Genomic DNA, 23,906 nt, shown 5'->3' on the forward strand with positions numbered 1-23,906 from the left:
TCGATGGGTTAAAAGAAGACAGGGCTTCGTGTGACTCACTACCATAGTACTCTATCCCCCTCAATATAGTTATGAGGTGTCACTCCGATTGTGCTGCATAGAAGGACTGCATGTACATGTAAGGTTGTCTCGATGAATGCAAGTTGATATCAAACAGCCAAGATCCACTAGTATTTAACAGTTAAACAGGACTGTTGCTATGATGCTTGTGAATGAAACGATCAGACTGCTAAGTCTTAAAGGACCTTAAGGGACGGACCTTAGATGCTCTCAAGAGGGATGTGTCGTGGAAACGTATTGATTCACTGAGCGCGGCTGATAGGAGTGGCGAGAGAGAGGGAGAGAGAGAGAGCGGCGGACGCTACCGCTCTGCTTGCCGGGAGAAGTCCGCCAGTTTCCGAAGGAGAACACGCGTGGGGATGCCAGTTCTTCTCCACCGAGTGGGGGAGCGGACAAACTTTATCAGTTTACGGAAGCGCCGATCTGCGTTTTGATTGGTCCGTGACTTCGCACACAGTAGACCAGTAAGAAGGCCTTGTTTTTCTCTCTTCACCCTACCGGCACGGTGTAATTGTTAACTATTGTGCGCCGCTTACCAAGGTGGAAATAAGCGGCCGCCACGCATTATTGGTTCCCCAACAGGCCGTAAATACAGCCGTTTCCGGTAAACGGGTATACCCATCTGGTTTCCCCCCTTTTCGCTGAATACTTTTCAGTTCAGGTGTGCGACTGGAAAGAGCTCATTCTGCTGCGAAATCGTCGTCAGTTCAGTCGTCCCCAAATCATCGCTCCTACACTTAGTGTGCTGATTCTATAAGGCGATCTCGAGAGAGGAGGTGGCTTGTATTATCATACTCCGATTTGACGCCAAGTTTAGCAATTCCGACTCCTGTCGGTCTTATCACTCTGCCTTCACCCCTCTGCATAAACCCGACTGACACCGACACTTCAATGACAGAGCTTTTTGATGACACCATATTTGCCTCTGAACGCATGTTTTGATCGGGATAGAGAAGGCATCATCCTCGAGTCAACTCCACTTCGTCAAGAAATGCTGCTACATCTCCGCTAGATGCTACACGTGCCTCTTGCCCTATTTATACCTGCAAGTGTGAATCGTGTTTTATTCTGGCGGGAACACAGGCGCTGAATGAGATTCAACAGGCGAACTGTCATAATATACAGCAGCAGCTGCATTGTTACACATAACTGGATAAGTGGAGCTTTCTTCAGCTGTCTCTGCTGAGAGATACCAAACGTGTTGAGTTAAACATCGCGGCCAACGTGATAGGCAGACACATAGTTGAATGCGATACCACTTGAGCAATCTCCAGTCTTCAATCGACAATTAAAAGTCAGTAACCTCGATCCAGTGGTAAAAACGGTTGATTGTGATCATTTCGACGGTGCAGCCCCACTTCACAAAATTTTTTGCTCAAAACTTTTGGAACATTCTTCAGAGAGAAAAGAAGAACATCAAATCCTTCTTATCCGCAAAAGGAGCGAGATATAGTTCCCCACGAGACACCGCTCACTGAAGATCCTAAAACAATATTCATCCCAGACCGGTGCGTCTTTCTACTTTGGACAAGTTCTACCGACCTGAGGAATTAGTGCATAGCGGCTGGCCCGTTGATATGAGGCTTTTTTTCACAAGTGGATTCCAAATCATCTTAAACAGGTAAAGAACATTATTTTTTTTTTTTTGCTCATCACCTTCCTAATAGAAAGATGTTAGGAAGCATGGTGTTGATTTATCAAATTTTGGGGTGGTTTAGCCCGCACCGTTGTAGCTCCTATCTTGTAAACAAAAAAACAGATGAATAGATTAAAAAAAAAGGGGAATTCCCTTCCCACTACACAAGCGGAACGAATTTTCTCAGACAATAATGCGTCAGAATCAGCGATAATAATGTAGCTAAGAAGGTATCTACAATGACTGCAAAGTTTTAGTGTCCCCCCCACACACACACACACTCATTGTTGTGTATATAGTCTGAGACAAAATAAACGGAGTAATAGTACGACGAGAGAATCTGGTGTGTAGAGACGTTAACCGATGAAGTAATGGTGTTTAGTAGATTTAATCGTGCCCCATGGATTAACTAAGACCATGGAGCTACTTCATGCTAAGACTACACGTGGTACGTCGTAACTTAGATTTGATCCTTAATCTGTGTTATATCATTTGCTATGTCATTATTTACGGATATATGGAATGTTCCAGCTCAGACAGGTCTTTCAAGTCTGTTTTTCCTTAAAAAAAAATGATAGAATAAATATTGAGGTGGGGGTAGGTGGCATAATCATAATGATTCTACCACGTGGAGTTATCGCAAAGTTCACTTCGAGATTGGGTCAACTCAATGCTTGTAACAACCAATTGGCTTGCGTTACAAATTTCCATTACTCTCTTCAACTCTGAACTTCCATGCTTTGCCGAAGTATTAGTTTTCTGTATTTTTTTTGTCCAGGCCGGTACAGTTTTATTGATTCGATTGGTCACAGGTTACTTGAAATTAAGTGCCCCTTAACTGGAGCATATCAGCATTGTCTTATGGGATGCGTGGTATAGTTATTTCGCCCTTTCATCTCTAGCCGCTCGCCCTGCAATGACTTCTAGGTCACCGGAGGTTGAAAAGACAAGTTTACTGCGCGGCTTAAATTCCTGACTTTCAGTCGTTCTTCTAGTCTCCAGTACTTGTAATCAAGCAGAAGTAAATGGTTCAACACACCTGTTCGACAATTCACTGAAAGGACTTTCGTTGTTGTTATTGAGTTTTTCTTGGATGCCTGCATGAATTCTGCACGACCCTTATTCCGATTGGCCTTGTCGACCACCACTGATATCGGAAAAGCGTCGAATCCCCCACCCCCCCCCCCAAAAAAAAAAAACACCCCGCAACAACAACAACAACAACAACTGAAAACACCATCATGGTAAAATTGAAAATTGTCAATTTCTTCGCTAAGGCTGTACGCTGACATCTCCTCTCTTTGTATGTCAAACGTGAAATGATTAATGGCACCCTCTACTCCTTGTTGGTGCTGGTAGCACCACCGTACACTGTCGATACAGATATTGTGTGTATAATGCTTCCGACTGTGTAAAGATGTTCCATCTTGTAAGCACGTGAAATTGTTATCACATCACAGCCGTAACGAAATGAATTAATGTAACTGCCGAATCCGACCAAAGACAACTTTCCCCAATGCTATAGGACGCTCCCCTTGGCAATAATTAAGGCAAAAGGCTTTACCTCCTACAAGAACAGTTTTCATTTGTGTGGTCGGTATACACCACGGCATCCTTGGTCTCGCCTTATACCGTATACCCCTTTTTTTCTGCCAAAATTTATTTTCACCCCTCCTCCTTCCCAGTTTGCACTTTCTTGCTGTTAACCCTGGGTTTCTTCGCTCCCGCCTGTCTCCATTTCACAAGCGACTGTAGGCCAAGGATTTTTGGGTCAAGTTAATCCGATTTAGAGTTGAAAATGATTTATGATTACACAGGATTAGAGCAAGCACTTGAAAGAGAATGAGAAGTTGTTTCCGGAAATTTAAGACAGTCTCTCCTTCTCTCTCTCCCTCCCTCTCCCTCTCACCCCTTCTCTTCCCCCCCCCCGACGCCTTCTCCTTCTTACTTTCCTCCCCCTTCTCTCTCTCCACCCCCTCCCCCTCTCTCTGTTCATTTATTATTCTCAAGCCGGTCTTGGGCTCCGCAAGGTATAAGCTGGATGTTTCGCGTTGTTGACGATCTTTTTTTTCGCTTTTTTTAATCGTTACGGAGTTCGCCTTCCCCCCCCCTTTCTCTCTCTCCCCCTCTTTCTCTCGTTCTGTCTCTCTTCTTCCGATCACCTTACATTCAGAGAATGTGTTGCGAGCATGTTTTCCGTTCGGTCGGTCCATTCACCAACACATACTGTAACATGCGTCAAAGCAGTTCAAAAGCCTGTAGGCAGCAGGTTGGCTGTGTGACGAACTTCTACTACAATAGATATTTCGTGGGGCACTGGATGCGTGTTTGTTTATACTCTGAGATTTGCCCGTGCAGAAATCCTTTTAACGATTCGGTACGATCCATACACGTATGAGTGACGAGACCCTTATTTTACCTTGAATGACACTTCATTTTGCGATGCAAACACAAGTACACAACACTGCTGTCGCTCTTCCAACTAGAGCTTGTATTACTGAAGCCTAATGATAATTGGGGGCGCTGTTGAAAGCAAAATCGTTGGACACCGCATCCCAAGTATTGCGTCTTGGAACGCCGCAAGTATAGTTATTGAGTGCCCATAAGATGGATCAGTTCGTATGTTCATCCTGAATAATTTATCAGTCAATCAATAATCAAGTCAACCATACTGTGTTTAAAAGCACTGAAACAAAATCGGCACGTCGTGAAGAGCTTAGCTATATCCGATAGATATCAGAAAACTTGCGGTAAATGTGAATGTCACCGCGTTATAAAACATAGTTTCATGTGAGAAACATAAAAGAGATGTCTCGAGTACAAAGATGTGGCATTGCTTGACGAGGTGTCTCTGTTTTCCATTTTTACCATATAGGAAGAAAATAGTCACTATTCTCTTCGAGTTGTGTTAGGTATGAGAGCATATAGTCCGTATCTATATATATATATATATATATATATATATATCAATTAAAATCGATGTAGATCAGAGCTTTAACAAAATGTCACGATTTTTTTTTTGGAGGGGGGGGGGTGGTATTCTGCTTCAAGGAACTTCAATTTTCCTATGTCATACCTCAAGGGTGACGTTACTTGGAGGAATAGCTACTCGAAAAACATCAAGATGGGAATAACTGATATTGTTTCTTCATAAATTGATTAGAATATTAATAATCAATCATTTTTTCATATGACGATCGAAAAGGTGTTTCAATTCAAATGAAACAAGATAGCTAGCCATGTTTAGTCTATAATCTGGGAAACATGAACCTGTTTTATTATCTTGACTAATCATGAAATGCCTGCAACGATGACGCATGCAATACATTTAGTGTGAAATGCCACGTGGCTCTGAAAGATCTCTTATATTTAATGTCAAATTTCCACAGGATATTCGAGTTGCACATAATATCATTTTTCCCCCATGAATTATCACAATGACAACTACAGGCGTCAGAGTTTGTTTCTATCGGACTCCATTCTGATAACTTGCATCTTTCTGAGCTATTTTTACCCCTAATGTGGACACATTATTTACATAGTCAGATCTGTCAGAGGAATAACCATTGTTTTATGTGTCATGCCTACTGAGCGTTAAGACACAGTAACGACGCGTCGTTAGGATTCTGACCGTCGCGACGGTCAGAATCGTCTTGTTGACCACCGGGTTCACACATTCACAATTTGTTGATTTACCTTACACGCAGAGACAGTCAAAACAATAAGGTGTAATACCTTCGTTTCTCGACTTGGGGCTATACCAAAAAGTGGTAGTATATAACCGCCAAACCTTCACAGGAGTATGTATCTAATGCTAATTATAATGGTGACTGATAATTATTTAGCGCTCTTACCATGCATATTCCTGGTAATTGTTATTTTGCTGACGACGATGGCTCCACAATAATCCAACACAACACAGCATTGTGTTTGTACAGATGGTCACGCGCGACTTCGCGTTTTGTGATCGTCCGTCACGCTAGCGCCCCCTTGTTTTCAAGGTGTGTGAGCGCGTGACAATTCAGACTAATAAATTTCATAGTGTTTGGCGCGGTGACGAACTCCTCGCGATTCACTCGCGTGTCAAGTCAAACTTGTTTACGAGTACGCTCTGAGGTTGTTGTTATTGCCAAAAACAGACAACACACTGACGACTGTGTATTCTACAAGTCTCTCCTTTTTTTGCGCGAAGGAAGAAAATTTACGTGCAAGGTAAGTTCGTCAGAGAAAATCTGAATCATACCTTAAGTGTGATATGAGTAACTGTGATATATTGTGACACTAATTGTTTGATGTTTATTGTTGAAGTTCTCGGTTACGAACAGTGACGATCATTTTCTTCCTGATCGGAGATACCATAGCACTCGGAGGCATATATTGTGGCTGGTGACATTGTAGTTTGATGACCTTGGATAATTAGACACAATAATACATTGGTTTCTCCTCAAAGAGGAGTGCGGTTTTCTGGGTCTGTCCGCAAAAAGGTGCATTACGTACGCCCAAGGGAAACGGTCTGTCATTTTACCAGCCTGGATGGCGAATATCTATGTAATGGTCACTCTACACTTTGTTTTCACCGGATGTGTGCACGCACCGTCAAATCTAACTCCAGTAAATAGATTGGTAGATTGCGAGGCACTATACTGAAAATGTTGAATGATCAACTTCTGAACCATTGTTTGTGGTTTCATTTTTATTCTTTTTTTTCCCGCATTTTGCTTTCGCACAGCCGAGTTACTTCAATATCTATCCAAATGGTCATGTAATGCGTGACCTCACATGGATTGTTTGTCTCACAGACATTTAGAGAAAGGTTTGATCATACAATTATGCAGGAACCACCGCTATGCATGCAAAAGTGTAGGTATGAGAAGTGAAGGTTCAATAAGCCAGTTCGAAGTTCCACTTTGCGCATGTGCAGAAAAAGGTCATTTGTTTTAGCAGGCATGTTTGTTTTTAAATTCACAAAGATATTGTGCTTGCCCGTACATCCATCTGACAGCAAGCCTGGTATTTGGCAATATCAATAGAAAAAAGTTTGGTACTACATTCCGATGCAAAATCTTGAAATGGATGCTTCCCTAGGTGAAAATTGACGGAACGATAAACCTGGTCACAAATAGACTACGCAAGTTCATGTTTTCTTAGAACAGGATTACTGAATGTCATAAATATTGTTAGCTGATGTTAGTGCCTAACCAATTCTAAGGGGGAAAAGAGAGAGAATTTGTACCATTGTGCTAACTCCGAACTATGGCTTACGTTGGTCCTAGCAATCTGGATGACTAATTTCAGTTCCCATCCAGTCCATCGTTTGAGTCAGAAACTAATGTAGCAGAGATCATGACGAAATGACACCACAAGAGGTCAAGCGAGGATTCAAATCGTATACATCATTTAGGCCCTATATCTTATATGAACACACAAATGAAATCCTTGCGAGAAAAAAAAAACCCACTTGTTTCCACGCGTTTAGAAAACATTGACGCCTGATGAAATCATGGAGACGGTGACACAGCCACGAGAAAAAGTCATGGTCTCCAGAAATCGTTAGCACGCATCGAAGTTATATAGGGCACTGCACTATAGCCATTCCAGAAAGGTCATGCCACATGTAATGCAAAGCGCGGGAATAGATGTTAAAAAAGAGAGTGAAATCAAAAATAGTTTGTGAGCAAGGGGACATAAAGAGGATGAGAGAGGGAGAAGAGGAGATAAATAGAGAGAGAGAGAGAGAGAGAGAGAGGGGGGGGGGGGGGGTGAGGAGTTGATTTACTGGTTTAACCAGTTGTCCGAGGTGTTAACTTATCACAGTTCTCTGCTTCGCGATGTCCCTCGTATCTTTCAGTTTATTCTTACAATAAGTCAAGAGTTATAAATGAACAAAGGGGCAGAAACGAACCAATGTTATAATTGCTGCACGAAATCACTGGTAGACTGACTGTATAGGCAGGAGGAAAGTTGACCGTAAGAGAGCACAAACGGTTGCTCTACTCACGATATGGACATCAGCTCAATTTTCTTGAATTATAAGAAAGACGCATGCGCACAAATCTGCATAGACGAGAAGACTTTGTCGTGCACACCACTTTGGGTCTATGAATAACACAAACGGTCAAGATCGAGATGCAGTACACTCACACACACACACACACACACACAAGTCTAGCCCCTCTTCAGCGAAGTCATCCTTGTATCCGTAAGTCATAAACCATCTTCGTTGCCATGGCTACGCATCCGCATTCTCTACCCTCATCAACCACACTGGGAGAAAGTACAGTGACCTAGCCAATAGCGAACAGCCACAAGAGGAGAGAAAAAATTTCATTTCAGCAAAGCGCACGTATGATCTACGGAAGATAGCCGCATTCTCGTGCATGAGCCAGAATTATGACCACCGCAAGGAGAGCGCTAGCCGATGTCCCCGTTGCCTGTGTACTGCGGTTTTTGTGTGGACTCGCGCGAGGAAAGAAGCCAATGTACTTTTTCGCCAGCAGTTGAAAAGGCGCCGACGTACGTATTTATCATGCGACCACTGTTTGGAGTAGTCAAGCAGAGATGCTGTGCACGATTTCATTATCGAATTTGTTCGGTTTTTGTTTGTTTGTTTGTTTTAAAGGATATGGCTTCGGAACGCTTTCGCTTGTCGGACTTTTAATTTGTCAAGGAGGTTCATATGACCGAAGTTAATCAGTTTACTGCAAGTGAGCTGTGACCTGGGGCGAAGCAAATAGATAGAAAAAGAGAGAGAACAAGAGAAAAAAAAACATTGGGCGTTACAAAAACTTTTCATAAGTGCATCTTCATACCAAAATCAATGGAACGTAATTCACGAATCACAACTTCAGGAGCGCCTTTTTTGGTGATGGAAAAGAAAATATCAACATGATGATTTTATCGCGAAGGGAGAAAGGGTTTTATGGAATCTAATGGCTATAAAGAATGAAAAGGCATCCTCCTGACATCACATGCCCGTGATAATATGTTGGTTCTTCTGATCATCACATTCTGTTCTTATCCAATACGCATGGACAATATCCTTGTGAGCACTATTTAGCATATTGAATGTGGGTGTTTGGGCGTGTGTGTGTGTGTGTGTGTGTGCGTGTGTGTGAGAGTGTGTGTATGTGTGTTCGTGTGTCACTGCAACGTGAAACTTAATGTGTTGGTGTTAAACGGAAGCTTGAGCTTAAGCAACGTTAAGATTCGGGATCACACTAAAGACTAAAGATTTGATATGAATTTCAAAATCGACAATGATATTTGTAAAGATTATCTTCTAATTGAATTGTGATGTGAACAAACTGAAGAAATTAAAGGAGCACCTGGCGTAGAGTAAGACTTCAAAACTTAGCAGAACAGGAGAATTAATATCTACAGACACGGAAATGTGTATATGTATCTGCATCTGTATTATTCCGTCAGCAATATGTCGAATCCTGACACATCTTGCTAACTTAGAGAACGCTTTCAAAAATTGTGTGGAGTAGAACGATGCTATGGTATACTAATCAAGCTTAAACTTTATTTTCGAATAAATCCAAAGATGGAGAATTCGCTACTTCTCCCGGCAGATTATTGCAGTCTACAACGTAGTTACAGATATAGGAGTCCTGGGAAGTTTTTGCCTTGTGGCTGATCTGTCTAAATGTCTTGTAGTTGAATCTGATCGATCTTTAATTGATACTAAACGACAGAAAAAATTGAAATAATCTTTTTTTACCATTCAGTCACGCCTTCTCCCCTCTCTATCGGATATGTCACCCCTATCCTCGAACTCTTTCTGGGGCTGGGTTATTATCATAAAAATTCCGTCATGTGGCGTTAGGATTTTACTCCTAAACTGAGTGGCAAACAATTAATAAGATCAGAACTGGCACTTTAAATCTAAGACTGTTTGGTACTATATGTTATAATACGTCGATAGTTTCGCACCTGGCCAACTCAACCAAATTAAACAGCATCAAAAGGCACCATCCATTCATAAATACCGTCAAACACACATTTATACACAACCACGCACAGACACACAGACACAGACACACACACACACACACACACAATGGCGCACACACATACACGCATAACAGGAACGATACACATCAAACCTTGGAACTCCGGCTTTTATTCGTAGGTTTCAAAGGTTAAGCTGTAACTTCCGAATTGTTCTCCTCACCCCCCCCCCTCTCTCTCTCTCTCTCTTCATTCTCCTGTTTGTACACACACACACACACACACACACACACACACACACACACACACACAAAGAAAACATGAAGAAAAAAATCAGGTAGCTAACATGGAGCCCCAAAACAAAATGTATCTTGCTCCCGTAGTAAGTCGCGTGACATGTAGCGATCAGAATGCTTGTACAAGCGGTGACTATTTGCTCTCCCTCTTTCCTTCTCTACCTCCATTTCTGCTCTATCCCTCTCCCTCTCCCTGTCTTTCTGTCCTTCCTTCTGTCTTTCTCTCTCTCTCTGTTGTCAATTAAGCTCCATAAAAATCTCTGTGGCGTCTGCTTAACTTCCGCTCACCAATCAAATAAATAAAAAAAAATTCAGCGTAGGGCCTATATATTCAAAATTTACACGTAGCAAGATATATTTCATCATGACAAATTAAGAACAGCTATTAATTATGTTATGGTGCCAACTAACTACTTTATCATACTCATTTCAGTTTATCATTTTTTTTTCAAATCTTACTTTGAGACAAGATCCTTAAATTTGCAGTCTCTAAGTTCAGTTTCAAAATAGGTAGCCAAGAAATGTACATGGGGTAATTAAGATATTCACCTCAATGAAGAACACATCAGTTTTGGGTCAGATAGTTTTCCACAATATCAAAGTATCGGATGATGCTATTTCTTTTTAAAGAATAGAGAAAGATGTAATCACGCGAGAGGATCATTTCTTTGTCTCCCTGGACAAGAGAGCAAGGTTCCCTTTTAAGTAGCATTTGCAGACCATTTTCAAAAGTTCACGTCATGTTTATAGTATACTATATGAATCGATAACGCCATGTATAGATTTGTGGAATTCATTGAGTTCCATGAGATTAACGAATACTCTTTAAAATCCCAAAACCAATACACTGAGCAATGATGATGACATAGGAAGGACTCATATAATATACTATTTCAGTAATCTAGCATTACCATACCGATTGCTTATAACTTAATAACCTGTACACAATTTATGCATGCTATCTTCTTTTGTTCTGCTCCCTTGAGCACCAAACCATGCATTCTTATGTGAAACTGCTATGTAATCATCCTTGTCGTCGTGATTTATTGTGAATATTGAAAACAGTCGCATTCCTCATCCAAAACTCTATACATTCTGAAACTCTGAACCCACTATAACCAATTCATAGATGTTCAGATTCAAAAGTCTTATAAAGATCGTTTTGGAGGTCTCCTTTAAGTGATGGATTCCTTTGGCCCACTCTTATGATTCCGCCGGTATAACCCGTTGTGATATTCAAACAGGTGCTCGAAGGTATGTGGGTCATGGGAGGATGAAAATCTGCATTGATTTTTCCTTCTTGGTACTTTTCCCTCTCCTTCCTCGAGTGCACCCATGTGACTACCCTCTTTTGTATCCGTGCCATATATTACTGATGGAGGGGAATGCATGACGTTATACTCTCTTGTGGTCGAGGTGGAGCATCTATACAACCAATTGGAGCGCCACGGAAAGCGCTAGACCTAACGACGTCTGAACACAAATTCTCTTGATTAGAGTGCTACAATATATCGTTGTTGTTGCTTTGTTTTTAAACGAAGCAGACGCCGTGGAGAAATATTTCATTTTTCAAACACTGAGCAACTACTAGTACATGTATATGCAGAAGAGTCGCTCTAAACTTGAGCAGCCTTACGCCGGAAGAAACGTGGACACCTGTTCTCATCGAAGCGGTTATACGCGACCGCGCAACAGGTAAGTCGCCTAACTTTAAGTCGCGTCGGCGCCGTCGACCCGGCTGAGGGCGGGGTGTGAATTTGCAGAAGGAGGGGCGAGGCTGGGGGTATAATCTTAGCGTTGAATAATAAATCTCGGCATGGTTTTCAGTATTCAAGTTTAAATCTCGCAAAGAATGTTGTTCACAATAACATTTCATTTTAATTCACAGTTACAATCTGAACATGTTCAGAAAAGGATCATTGCACAGACCTTGTCTTGAAATTGCTTCGTAATTAAGGTATTTGGAAGAACTGGACGGGTCTTCGTGAATATTGTGTTATGAATATTCATGAGGATGAACTAGGTGCACATCGGAATGTAAAGGTGAATGTATGTATTTACAAGTTAGTAGGTCTATATTGCCACTTTCTGCTTGGCTGTTTTCAACTGCTCTCCTGGTAAACCAGTTCTCAAATGGCCTTTCTTTTTTTCCAAATTCGCTAGGCACTTCAATCGTTTTCATAGCTTCATAATGTCATAACCTTGCCCGATGAAACAATTCATGGAATTCATGTTCTATAAGATTATTATGAATTTGCGTATGTAGACCAGGTGATCATTGACTGATTGTACTACCGTTAATTAACTTGGGGAACCTGCTATCAATTTATTGTGTGAATTGAATGCATTAAACTTTTTCTTGTTCTATTTCCAAATAGTAGGCTTGAATGTACACGGTGATGCTGTCATGTGGATGTGTATCATGTCAGTCTGTTTTTGTATTTTGTGGGACAGGTATGGGAGGATTGTGTGAACATGTTGAGAGAGGGAAAAAAAAGTCGGAATGTAGCGAGTAATTGATATAAGACGAACCTGTAATGATTTCCTGGTGCTTCTTTCTTTTCCTTACTTTTTTCGCCATAGTTCGTGTTGATAAGGGACGTCCTCACCTGGCCCACACCAGCGCGCGCGCGCGCGCACACACACACACACACACACACACAAATGATTGTCATCTGCAAAATAAGCTTTTAACAACTCTATTCTTAATGTTCACGCAGTCATTTCACCATTCATTCCAAATACCAAACAATACGAGTGTCCACCTCATCAATTTCCCTTCAGTGGTTGTGCGATAACTTCCGATCTGCTGACGTTTGTTTTTGGCGGTTCTGTTTTATTGTCATTTTGTTAATCCATTCACCATAATGACTATATCCTTAGCCGTAATCACATTTTTTTCAGGTGATCAATTCAATACATGCATTGTATTTCTCATTACAACTCTATACGCTTCCTCCGTTTTGAAATACTAATTCCATTCTCGCATGAATGTACCATTTCAAACTTATGAATGAGGAAGTCAATTCGACGCGAATCTTTCATTCATAACAGTGACGGTATATAGTAAATAAGATAACCGACTCATCAAGCGATGGAATCGGACGACCGATCGCAAAGATCTGACTGCATGGTGTCGTCTGTAAAACCAGTCATAAAGGCATCCCGCCCTAACTCCAAATTGACCTCCGATGATCACGTGACTGTGACTAAATCTGACTGGTGGTCCCACCTCCTTGTTTTGTCCCCCAAAATACCACTTGCTGGTCAACCATGAAGAGTCTGAGGTTGAATTCTTTCACAGCGTTTACCTCATGATAATTCATCAAAGACATCACAATTTACAAAATTCCTTGAAGACAAAGATTTTTTTCCCGTCAGTGAAACCCTTTCATCATCCCCTCACCTTTTTTACCTAACTTCCTCTATTCAAGCTTAGGGCACGTATAGGGGCGTTGCTTAGAGGGAATCCTAATTTCTAGGTCAGTTTCACCTTACCAGTCGAAAAGTTTCTCATTCTAGTTGTAAACGAAGTATCGTTTTCATTAAAGACAATTTGCGCATGAAGCTCACGCTTAAAGGGATCGTACAGTTCTGGTTGAGACCTAATTTCAGGTTTCTAACATTTTTAGGTGAGATAATGAGAAATCTCATATGAAATATGAAAGAGCATGCAATGTTATGAGGAATTCAATGTTTATTTGATAAAAATTGGTTTTGAAATGGCTGAGATATCCAAAAAAGAACGATTCTAATAAAGTGTGGGACCCACACTTTGTAACGATCGCTTTGTTCTACCTTGTTTTTGGATGTTTCAGTTATTCCAAACCCGATTTTCATCAAATAAACTTTGAATTCCTCTTAAAATGGTATGCTCTGTGCTATATCATAAGTGTTTTCTTGGTATCTTGCAAAAATTTGAAAGCCTATTTCTCACCTCAACCAAAACTGTACTATCCCTTTAAACTGTAAAAAAGCAGATATAATTAACATATCGTCGCGGCTCTCTCTTTCGTAAGAATAACGTGAAGAGAAAATGTTCTGTCAAAAGTAAACACATAACACACACGCACACACACAAACACACACACACACACAATACGTCACAAACAAACGCAAACACACCAACACACTTAGTAGCTTTGGTGAGCATCCTGTTTGTTGCATTCCTTCAGATTGCAATGTGGTTCAACAAAGTAATGGTACGGAGGAAGTTTCGGATCAATTAACACAGAAACACGCTATTACGTGTCATACTGCGATAGAACGAATAGGGAAAAGCACACACAGTAGAACAAAGCATTCCATAATAAAATGTCTAAAATAGAGTGGCAGTCCTTTTTCGTGTTAAACCATTGTTCAATGGAATGAAAAAAGGCCTGTCAATCTGAACCTGAGAAGAAATTGTGTCACTTATCCGCAATGCGCTTTTTGTATGATCTGAATGCTTTATCAGCTTAGTTTTACTGTAATCAAAATTATGACTTGATCATAATTGCAGGTTGAAGATTTGGAACGTCTTAGAAAGGTTTGTCCGGCGATGTAAACCACACGCACGCTCACACACATACACACATTTTGTCTCTCCTCCATTCTTCGAGTCATCAAGTTAGTCGAATAAAGTCAGTTTTGAAGTATAGAGTGGTATAAACTATTCCATAAGGCATGTTTAAAAAAAATGGGCGGTGGCAAGAAGAAAATGGATGATCGATAGACGCTGAAGAGCCCGATCAAGGCTTCAATCATATCGGGCGGTAGATAAGACACGGTTCGTCATATTATTCGATCTGAGTGTAAACAAACCAAACCATAATGGTCGCATCGACAGGTTAAAAAAACGCTGTTGGATTTGAACGGGGGTCTGACCCGGGCACACGTTGTGCGAAGGCTATAGACTTTTAGGCGGCGCCCCAACTCACCCTACACGCGTGCCTGTTTAATTTTGGAAACGGCGTGAGGGGGTGATAGAACTGCAGTAGTAATATCCACGTGTTAGCACTGCGATGTGTGAAGAACGCCTTCCAGATATCTTCTCGCTGGGAAGAGGTTCTGAAACGCCGTCAACTTCTTTCTCTGCGTGATCATTGATTACATTCAGATCTACTGTCGTGAGCAGAAAGGTGAGTTGACGCTCAAATAAGAATGCTATTCGGGAGGGATTTAATTTTTTTTTCTCAATGCAATGTACGCAGGACGCTTTGCTAATTATACTGATCTCTGTGTGGCCTACTACCGTGGGGTTTTGGAAAACAAACATAAACGTAGCCGCGTGTTTTTCAGGGCAGTGTTAATGAGGGGTATAAGGCATAGGTTGTGGGACTTTTAACACTCCCTCATTGCACATACTCGTACACTGCGAAGTTGACACCCCAGAATTCTGTCGGCTCTCGCGCGTTTCGTTCCCTGTGATGACTTGGTATGAATGCTTTACCTTCGACATTTCGATGATTGAATTCAGTGTGCCAACGCAATCATTGGCGTGTTCAGGACAAGAATTCGTTACCATGAATATAGCACGTGATTCTTTTTATCCTCTACCCTCGATCTGTCTCGCTATCTCTCTCTTTATCTATCTATCTATCTATCTCATGTTTTGTGTCGTATTACATATTAATACCTGGTAATTTGATTTCCATGTTATTTTGCTCGTTGTATATCACATGAAAAGGTATTATGTATATCCAGGGTCCTGGGCACGTGTCACACGAGCGAGGGGTTGTTAAGGGAGCGTACTTTGCAATTGGGGTGTCGTGCCAGTCACGTAAGCTTATTGACAATACTGCGATTGATTTTTAACATGTCATGCCCCCTCGTAAGAAGGTCTGGCGAACGTTTTATGAGCTTTCCTAAACTCATTCAGAAGAAAGAGACCCCTTGGAGCATCAGCTTGCGACAGAGTGAGCTAGGGGGTGGTAAGAGGGGTAGGGGAGGGGAATTCAACTGTTTATGTCGAATCAGACAACTTTTGACTTTTGATAGATGCTTATCTAAACGCTTTATAGATGATGACTTAATCAGCCAGGTAAAATCCCTCGCAGGACTTTGCTTGATATTCTGCCTCAAGTTTGTGCCTTGGGCGTATTGAAGACTTCTTCATGTCATTCACTTTGAGCGATTACCCTGCGGAGACCTAGCAAAGTATTTGGGCGGGAATAGCCCCGTGTCGGCTTTAACGCCTGCTGGAGTGACACGACAGGCCGATGGAGAACGAGTGGGTAAATTAGTGCAAATGAAGAAAGGACTGGGAAAACACAAAAAATGACTTCGGCAAATATGTGCATTGTGTGAGTTTGATTGATAGGTTTTGAGTATAAAATCAAGTCAATCGCGGCGCACAATGTGCGTGTGTGCTCAGGTTTGTTATTCGTGAGATGTGCATTTCATTTTTCTTTTTTTTTCTCCCTTTTTTTCATTGTGCCTACTTGCCCGGCTGCATTCCGCATCACAGTCCGTCAGAAATGTGGCGCCGAGTATAGTGGCGCTCGGAAAGGGTAAAACTTGTTGGCAGGGAGAGGCCGACATCCAACAACCCTCATTTCACTTCATTAGTTGTCTCACTAAATGAGTCGATAAAAATACATAGAAGAAGTGCCAGACGTCACTGTCGTGCAAAGGCGGTGACGAGCGGATTGGCACGAACCTAAATCCAGAAACCAGAAGCAGGTTTTGCAGAGAGGTGAATGAAAGTCCACATGTCGTATGCTGTACCATCGTGAGATAAGATGCTTCGCATTACAGTGTAGAGTTTATCTTCACGATTTGCGCAGGACATATCTTTTGTAGGGAGAGAGATTCGATCTGGCCTCTCTGGTTGATTTCCTTCAGTGATGGGAAGCTGTGGAATTCGATAGACACCCCTCTTCCCGGCGAAGAAGCGAGCTGTAAACATCGAGCATGCACCTGCTGCCGAGAGCTCAGCCTTCTGTATTCGTCGCCACTCACCCTCTCCAAGTTTAAAGTGGTCGTAATCGCAATCCCTACTCGACCTGCCATAGTCCATTGCCTTCTCGCCCAGATTAGAACAAAGGGGTGGAGGGTGGTTGCGACTTGCTTTTGTGTCTCCCTCTTGTTTTCTGTTTTGTCTTTTGCACCTGCGATAGAAGTGAGAGTAGAGGGTGAGAGAAAGGACGATAGAAAGATGAAAGGGACTCGACCCAAACTTCAGCCTTTCCAAGGGCTTCTCCTTCGCCATGACAAACGTGGTTAACACCTGCATCTCCCTGAATTTGCTCAGTGGATCCACAGTTCATAAACCTCTCGCTCAAACAAAAGGACAGGCGTGTCATCTTAGATATTGCCGATGAGTGGTATCGTTACCAACACCAGACACTATTTTGGGCCGTGTCGAGTCATCGAACTTTCTATTCATAACTCCTTCGACGATTCCTCATTTCGCAATCTCTCGAATCCCTTCCCAACCTGGGTGGAATGGTTTTGCTGAATATGGCAGAGAACTGAAGACAAGTAAGTTCGAGAAATTTGAAAGAAACTGGACAATTGTGAGTCATCGAGGAGGACGTTCTATGGCGTCGCGGATGTGCTCATGGGATCTTGATGCGATATTCCATAATGGGAACGTTTCTGAATATGAAAGTCATCGGCACTGATACTGATATTCAAGTGGTCATTATTTCTTGTTATTCCTGTTTTTTACTTATTTTCTATGTATTTTATCATCACAAACAACAGCCCCTTTGGCGTAGATTCTCCTTTAACACAATGTCTGTCAACAATCGATGAATATACGCAGAACATCGGAATGGAAGGCATTTAGAAACTTGAGATATACCGTGACATCTTTCTCCCTTCTGATAGGAAGAACTAGGATGGAAGGTTGATCACGTGCCAAGATGGCGAAAAGACACTCAACTTATTCATGGCACCAGACAAAGGTGTTGATGATCGCTGTCACCATGTGATTGATCGTTCTGCGATTAAGGGCGCGATGCTTTCGGGAAAAGTCTATCTGCAAGATGAGTGGTTTATCTCTTTGATAGACATGGGATTCGCCCGATTTCCAGAGAAGCGGCTCTCGAATCCTTTCACAATGTCAGGGGTGCAGATGGCATATTGCCAAGACACTCTTGCGCCTTGATATCTATTGCATTGTCGTCACGTGTCCGCTGTTTTCGAAGTCGGCAGTAGCCCGCGAAAGGGGAACGATCGCTCTCGTTAGATATGATGCCCTCAATTCGAACCCGGGTATTGTTACTGATGTAGTCACTTTCAGGGCCCCATTTCATTAAAAAAAAAATGTTAGAATAGCAACTCTTGCTGGAATGGCAACTTCCAGTGGCAACAGCCAATCAGGAAGCTGGATTCATGTCGTTGCCATGACAATTGCCATTCCAACAAGAGTTGTTATCCTAACATCTTTTCAAATAAGATTGGGGCCCTGATCGACCACATGCTCCATATTGATATACGCAAAGAATGGTAAATGAAGAAGACAGAAGTGATACACCATCGGGTCTTCAGATTGTATTATCGCTCTTCGCATTGACGGATTCTCTGTCCCAGTTGATATCAACCACATGTCAACCATGATATTGAATTATTGACATGCCATAGAAGGGATATGAAGGTGATCGTAGGGCAAATTTTGAACTTGGAACATAAGGAAGTTACTGTCGTAGTTTACTGTCGTAGTGTATTGACCTACCACACTTGTTCACTATTAAGGCTTGGCGTTGCACTCTGCACGCTATAGTATATGGCTAACCTGATAAATGATTTACGCCACAAAAGAGTTAATTGGTAATATAATTATTTTGATATGTTTTATCTAGTTAATTCACACACACGAGACAAGAAGCAACCTTCAAAGCTCATTAAGATATTGCTCAATTAGTTTGTTATCACTGATTTTGTCATGATATTATAGTTAAATTGTCGTTGATCCATTATGATTTCTTTCATTATGTTCAAGTGGACAAAATAATAAAACAAACTGAATTGAAACTGATTTCAAGAGATCCTCTGTGTGGACGCAATACAAATAAGTGAAAAAAAGTAGATCAGAGAGAACTTGAGGGGGAATAATTTCCTGTCACCTGTCCCTTTTAACTCATAATATTTTCGACGATCAGCTGCTTCAACATCATCAATTTCACTCAGAAACTACTCACCTCCCTGAAGTTCAGGGCCCCGTTTCATAAAACTTGTCATCACTTACAAGTTACGATAGCTGTTATAAGCTACTGAAGTCCTTGCATCTGATTGGCCGAGGGCAAATTTGTCATAGAGATGCGGCAGTTGTTACGGATAACAAGTTTTATGAACGGGACCATGGTTTCCCCTATAACCCTTTCTGTGTCAGACACTTAAGACAGTTTGTACACCTCTATGGGGTTTTCCGTACCAAGCAGCACTCAAAGTACGTCAAGGGTTAATCATTCCAGACTGATTGCATGTCATGCTTCCAGATTATATGTTCCTCTTTGTTTTAAACAGAACAGTAAGGGTTTTGTTCTTTCTTTCTAAGTGCAAGGGACTTGAAATGTGACATAGAATTCTAACCTCACTGGAAGATATATATCAGTTGTTGTCGACTGTTCTATTCCCACCGTAGGCGTGCTTCTTCAAAACTGCGATTGAAACAACGAAACAAAATTTATATATGGACTGAAGAAAACAACGTAGAGATGTTTGTGATCAGACGGAAAATGAAATTTATGGTTAAAAAAACAACAACAGAAATTTTCAGGTCCATGATCAAGCCTTACAATTAAAAAAAGCAACAACAACAAACACATTTTAGTGGGTGAAGGGTTTGTGTGCCAAACTGCACGGGCGCAATTATACGTCCCATTGGCCATCCATAACGCCATGTTATCATCTTGTTGAGATTCACGAGGTTTGGCCTTCTTTTCATCGTGCGGGTTTGTTCTGACCCGTCAATCAAAAAGTGACATTTGCAAGCTTTGAACAAGACGTCAAAACCCCTCTGTTGACATTATCGACGTTGTTTTTTTGAATCAATCAAACAAAAAATAACTATTGAGGAGCAACGGAGAGTAATTCGAGGCGCATAAGAGTGGTAGCCCCGGGGAGGCGACACGTGCGTGGCGGTCTTAATCGGATCCCTCGCTTTGTGTGCAGGTGTGGAGTGGCGTGCGTGTGTGTATGAAGGGGCCGAAGGCCGTTGTTAATGGCACAATAGAGCCAGGTGTCCGTAAGTTCACTGTGTATGTTGTGTGTGTGTGTGTGTGTGTGTGCGTGTGTGTGTGCTATTAACCCTGCAGTCTCTTTGGCTAGTACATGACACATGGGGGGGGGGGGGGCAGGGGAGAATGTGTTTGATGGCTACGTGTCTTCCTGTATTATCTCGTATGAATGTGTGTGTAAATATCTAGGATTTGTGCATGCTTATACATGTACATGCTATTTGCGTTTGGCCCTTTTGTGGTGCTTTTTTTTACAAAGTCTTTTTTTTTTTTTTTTGGTATAAAGTGTGTCTGCAAAGCATACGTAATAGAGATTGGTATGTATGTGTCTGTACGTGTGTGTCTGAGCGTGTGTGCGCGCGTGCCCTGTGGATTCTGGCATTACATGAAAAACAACAACGTGTGTAACGGATGTGGCAAACCGATTGGCCTTGACAAGCCAAGGGCCCTGTAGCGTGAAAAGACACAATCAAACATAACTCAGGTATCAGCCAATCAGAACTGAGTATTCGGGTACATATGTTTGATTTCTGTCTTAGGGAGTACATATTACGTTTGATCTCAACTTCCATGCAACAGGACCCTTGAAATGATAGAATCATAAAAGGATGATTATTTGGGTTCATAGTTATTAATCTTTTAGCATCCGGAGGTCTCGGGTTCAAATCCCGATGGAATCACATTTTCTTTGCTAAATTTTCCTCTATTTCCTTTTTAGTCCAATATCAAGGAGTCAATGGTTTTGAAGCTGTACTTCATGGCCCGAATTCACGAAGGTGGTACAAATGAAACTATGGTTTAAACCATTTACAAAAACCATGGAGCGCCAAGTGTCGCATGGAATATTTCGTTACGAAATCAGTCATTTCGTCAATTAAATGATTATTTTGTAACGAAATGACAACATTTTGTTACTAAATGAACATTTCGTCCACGAAATGATAATTTCGTTAACGAAACGGTCATTTGTCAACGAAATGACCAATTTCGTAACGAAATAGTCCGTGCGACACTTGAAGCTCCATGGTTTTTGTCCATGGTTCAAACCATCGTTTCATATGTACCACCTTAAGGAATTCGGGCCAATCATTCTACCAACGGTAGCGAGGGGAGGGGGCTAAGGGCAAGAAGGACGCTCCTGCGGAGAGAATGAAGATGGGGAAAAAAAGTATATGATGCCAAGGTTAAATCTATTAGTTCACTCTCTAGGCTCCTTCTCCTCCTCCTCCCCTCCTCCCTCCTCTGTTTCTCACTCTCTCTATTTCCCTACCCCTCTAACTCCCTCCTTTTTCATTTTGTCCTTTAGTCTAATTATTGACATGATTGAATTTCAGTTATTCAGGTATTGACAATTTGCTCATCTTTATTTCGTGTTAACATTCATATTCCTTTCATTTTTCCCCGCATATTTGTCCATGCTTTTTTAAACGATGCTGACGCAGCTAACAAGAAATGGTAGAAAATCACTCCTTACTGTATACAGTAATCATAATCAGCAATATTATGTAAAAGTAGCGAATATGCGCCGACCAGGGAGTTGTGAGGATTATTCGCGTTGTTGTCGAGTCGAGAGCAACTCTTCTCTTCCAATGTTCACATTGTTTCTTTGTAAACAAAGTCTACATTTCTCCATCATTAAAATCGGGGGGATCGAGGGGCGTTGGGTGGAGGTGTTAAATCCTGGCAAAAAGTCATCTCTTTTATAGCCCTCACTATTTCAGTGCACTTGCCGGCGACTCTCACACTGCACGACCATTGAACTTGATTGTTTTGACGGGGCGATAATCATCTTCATATATATTCAGTGTTAAGTTTCGTCTGTCAGTTTCACAATCTTTTCTATTTTTTTTTCCGTTTCTGTTCTTGTCTTTTGTCCTTGTAGACGTGTTGTGTTTGGTTTGTGTCGGCTTTGGTAGCTGTGACTTTGGCCTTAATCAAAGAACACAACATTCTGCTGAACCAAGAATGAAAAAAAAAGAAGAATATCTCAAATAGTGTCATATTATTGTCACCCCCTTAGAAAACTCCCACATGAATTGTGAAAAGCCTTATTACTTTTCAAGCTATATATGGTTCATCGAACAAAAACAAGAGAGTACAAACAACAGATTGATGACAAAGAGAACCTCATACAGTTCTGATGATTTAGTTTTGAGGATTAAAAAAGATCATTTTGTTTACTAAGAAGAAGTAATTGATTCTATTTCGCACAGACATTATTCCTTCGTGTAGTTTAATCAATATCCAATTCCTACCTGTGTTTCCGTCAAAAGTCCCTTGTGTTATGTACTTTTTTCTCCCATTGTCGGCTCCTTTCTTTGCCACCCGTCACATGCACAGAATAATATCATCATGCCAACGCTTTATCGGGTCGGCATCCGTGAGGTCTGCAGTGCGGTCTACGCCGAGCGAATTTTCATTCATCGCGAGATATGATAATGCATATTCATACTATATCCTATTGCTCCGGTGTTCCATGGAAACAGTACATATGAAAAAAAAACAACAAATACAACGAGGAAGGCAAAGTACTTTTTCGACGAAAGTACATTGACCTTCCAGAGTACTTTTCCCGCAGGAGTACCTTGGCGATTTTGTACTTTACGCGAATCGTCTTCATTTGTGTATCTTTTTATTATGTAATCAATATTACGTAGGCAATGTGCGTTTCGTATCTTTTTAAATGACCGCCGTCATCTTAATGCGAGACGACATCTTCTTTTCGAGGCTTTCTTTGTTTTAATTGGTTCTTTCAAGACGGCACACTTTTAAGAGGCCGAGCCGATTCGGGCGGTTCCTTGGTATACCTATATGGTTACTGTACTCTTTTGAGCTTGACAATTTAAAGGTTCGTCCTGTCTTAAACCCATGACATGTTTTAACCATACTCTTGTCCTGCACTTTCTACCCCCATACCCTCCCCCCATTGATTAGTTAACTTCCACTGAGAAGGGAAAAGTGCAATGATAGCTTATAAGACCAGGCAGAATCGAGAACTTGTCACTTCAGTCTACAGTCTCCCTCCTCGCAACACGTTCTCCACCCAGCGACGGACTTGTGCTCTCACCGTGAAGGATTATACTCTAAGAACCAATATACAGGAGCAAGAAGGTCCGCAAGTCAAATCGGGATGAGTTCTGTTCCACCTAGCTTTGGTTCCAAGAGTGTTTGGCTTTATATTTCGCATTGTGGACTTGCCTTGAAAGATTTTTTATACAGAAATTCGTAGAGGCATAAAATTTTCCTATTCGACACGGGAGTTTACACTGAATGCTGACAAGTTGCATGATAGCTCGTCTTAACCCCCGTAGACAATCATGGTGATGACGAGTGTTAGCGCTTTTCCAATCTTGATGCTCAAAGGAAAATGAGCTTGCTTTGTGCTTATTTTCCTTGTTTGGTATTTTATTCGCGATGATCCTGAACTCCATTTCAAATGAATGAGTAATCATTTTTTTTCTTCCCCCACTCTCATAATTATCTCCCAGAATGCATTGCCAGATGCGGGTAACCATTTGCTGCCTCCTCCTCGTCGTCTCCATGACAACGGGCAACTCTCTCCCCAAGGACGCCAACGCCTTGAACGTCGGGCGCGTGAAAGAGGCAGAAGATATGGACAAGGTCGAGACGAAACGGGACTTGGGACCACTCTTCGATTTCGCCTCCGTTGACGATGAGTACAGTAACAGGTGAGAAAAGTGGGCGGCGCCCATAGCCCCTCCCCCTCCACGACAGACGAGTGGATATCCCGAAACTACGGGTTCTTCAGGGTTTTGTTTTCTGTCGCAGCTTGAA

General features: G+C 41.7%; 1 protein-coding gene across 1 annotated transcript in view; it reads left to right on the plus strand.

Moving 5' to 3' along the window:
• Nucleotides 1–1,587: 1,587 nt before the first annotated feature.
• Nucleotides 1,588–23,906, plus strand: part of LOC139728960 (uncharacterized) — a 31,797-nt gene continuing 9,478 nt past the window's right edge. Inside the window, exons 1-2 of the mRNA XM_071639887.1 lie at nt 1,588–1,681; nt 23,600–23,800. Of these exons, the coding sequence (XP_071495988.1) occupies nt 1,638–1,681; nt 23,600–23,800 (245 nt within the window). The 5' untranslated portion in view covers nt 1,588–1,637. The remainder of the gene's footprint in view (nt 1,682–23,599; nt 23,801–23,906) is intronic.

The sequence above is a fragment of the Diadema antillarum genome, unplaced genomic scaffold (assembly GCF_040938485.1).
Source record: "Diadema antillarum isolate AM-2024a unplaced genomic scaffold, OU_Dant_1.0 seq00000207_RagTag, whole genome shotgun sequence".
Taxonomy (NCBI): Eukaryota; Metazoa; Echinodermata; class Echinoidea; order Diadematoida; family Diadematidae; genus Diadema; species Diadema antillarum.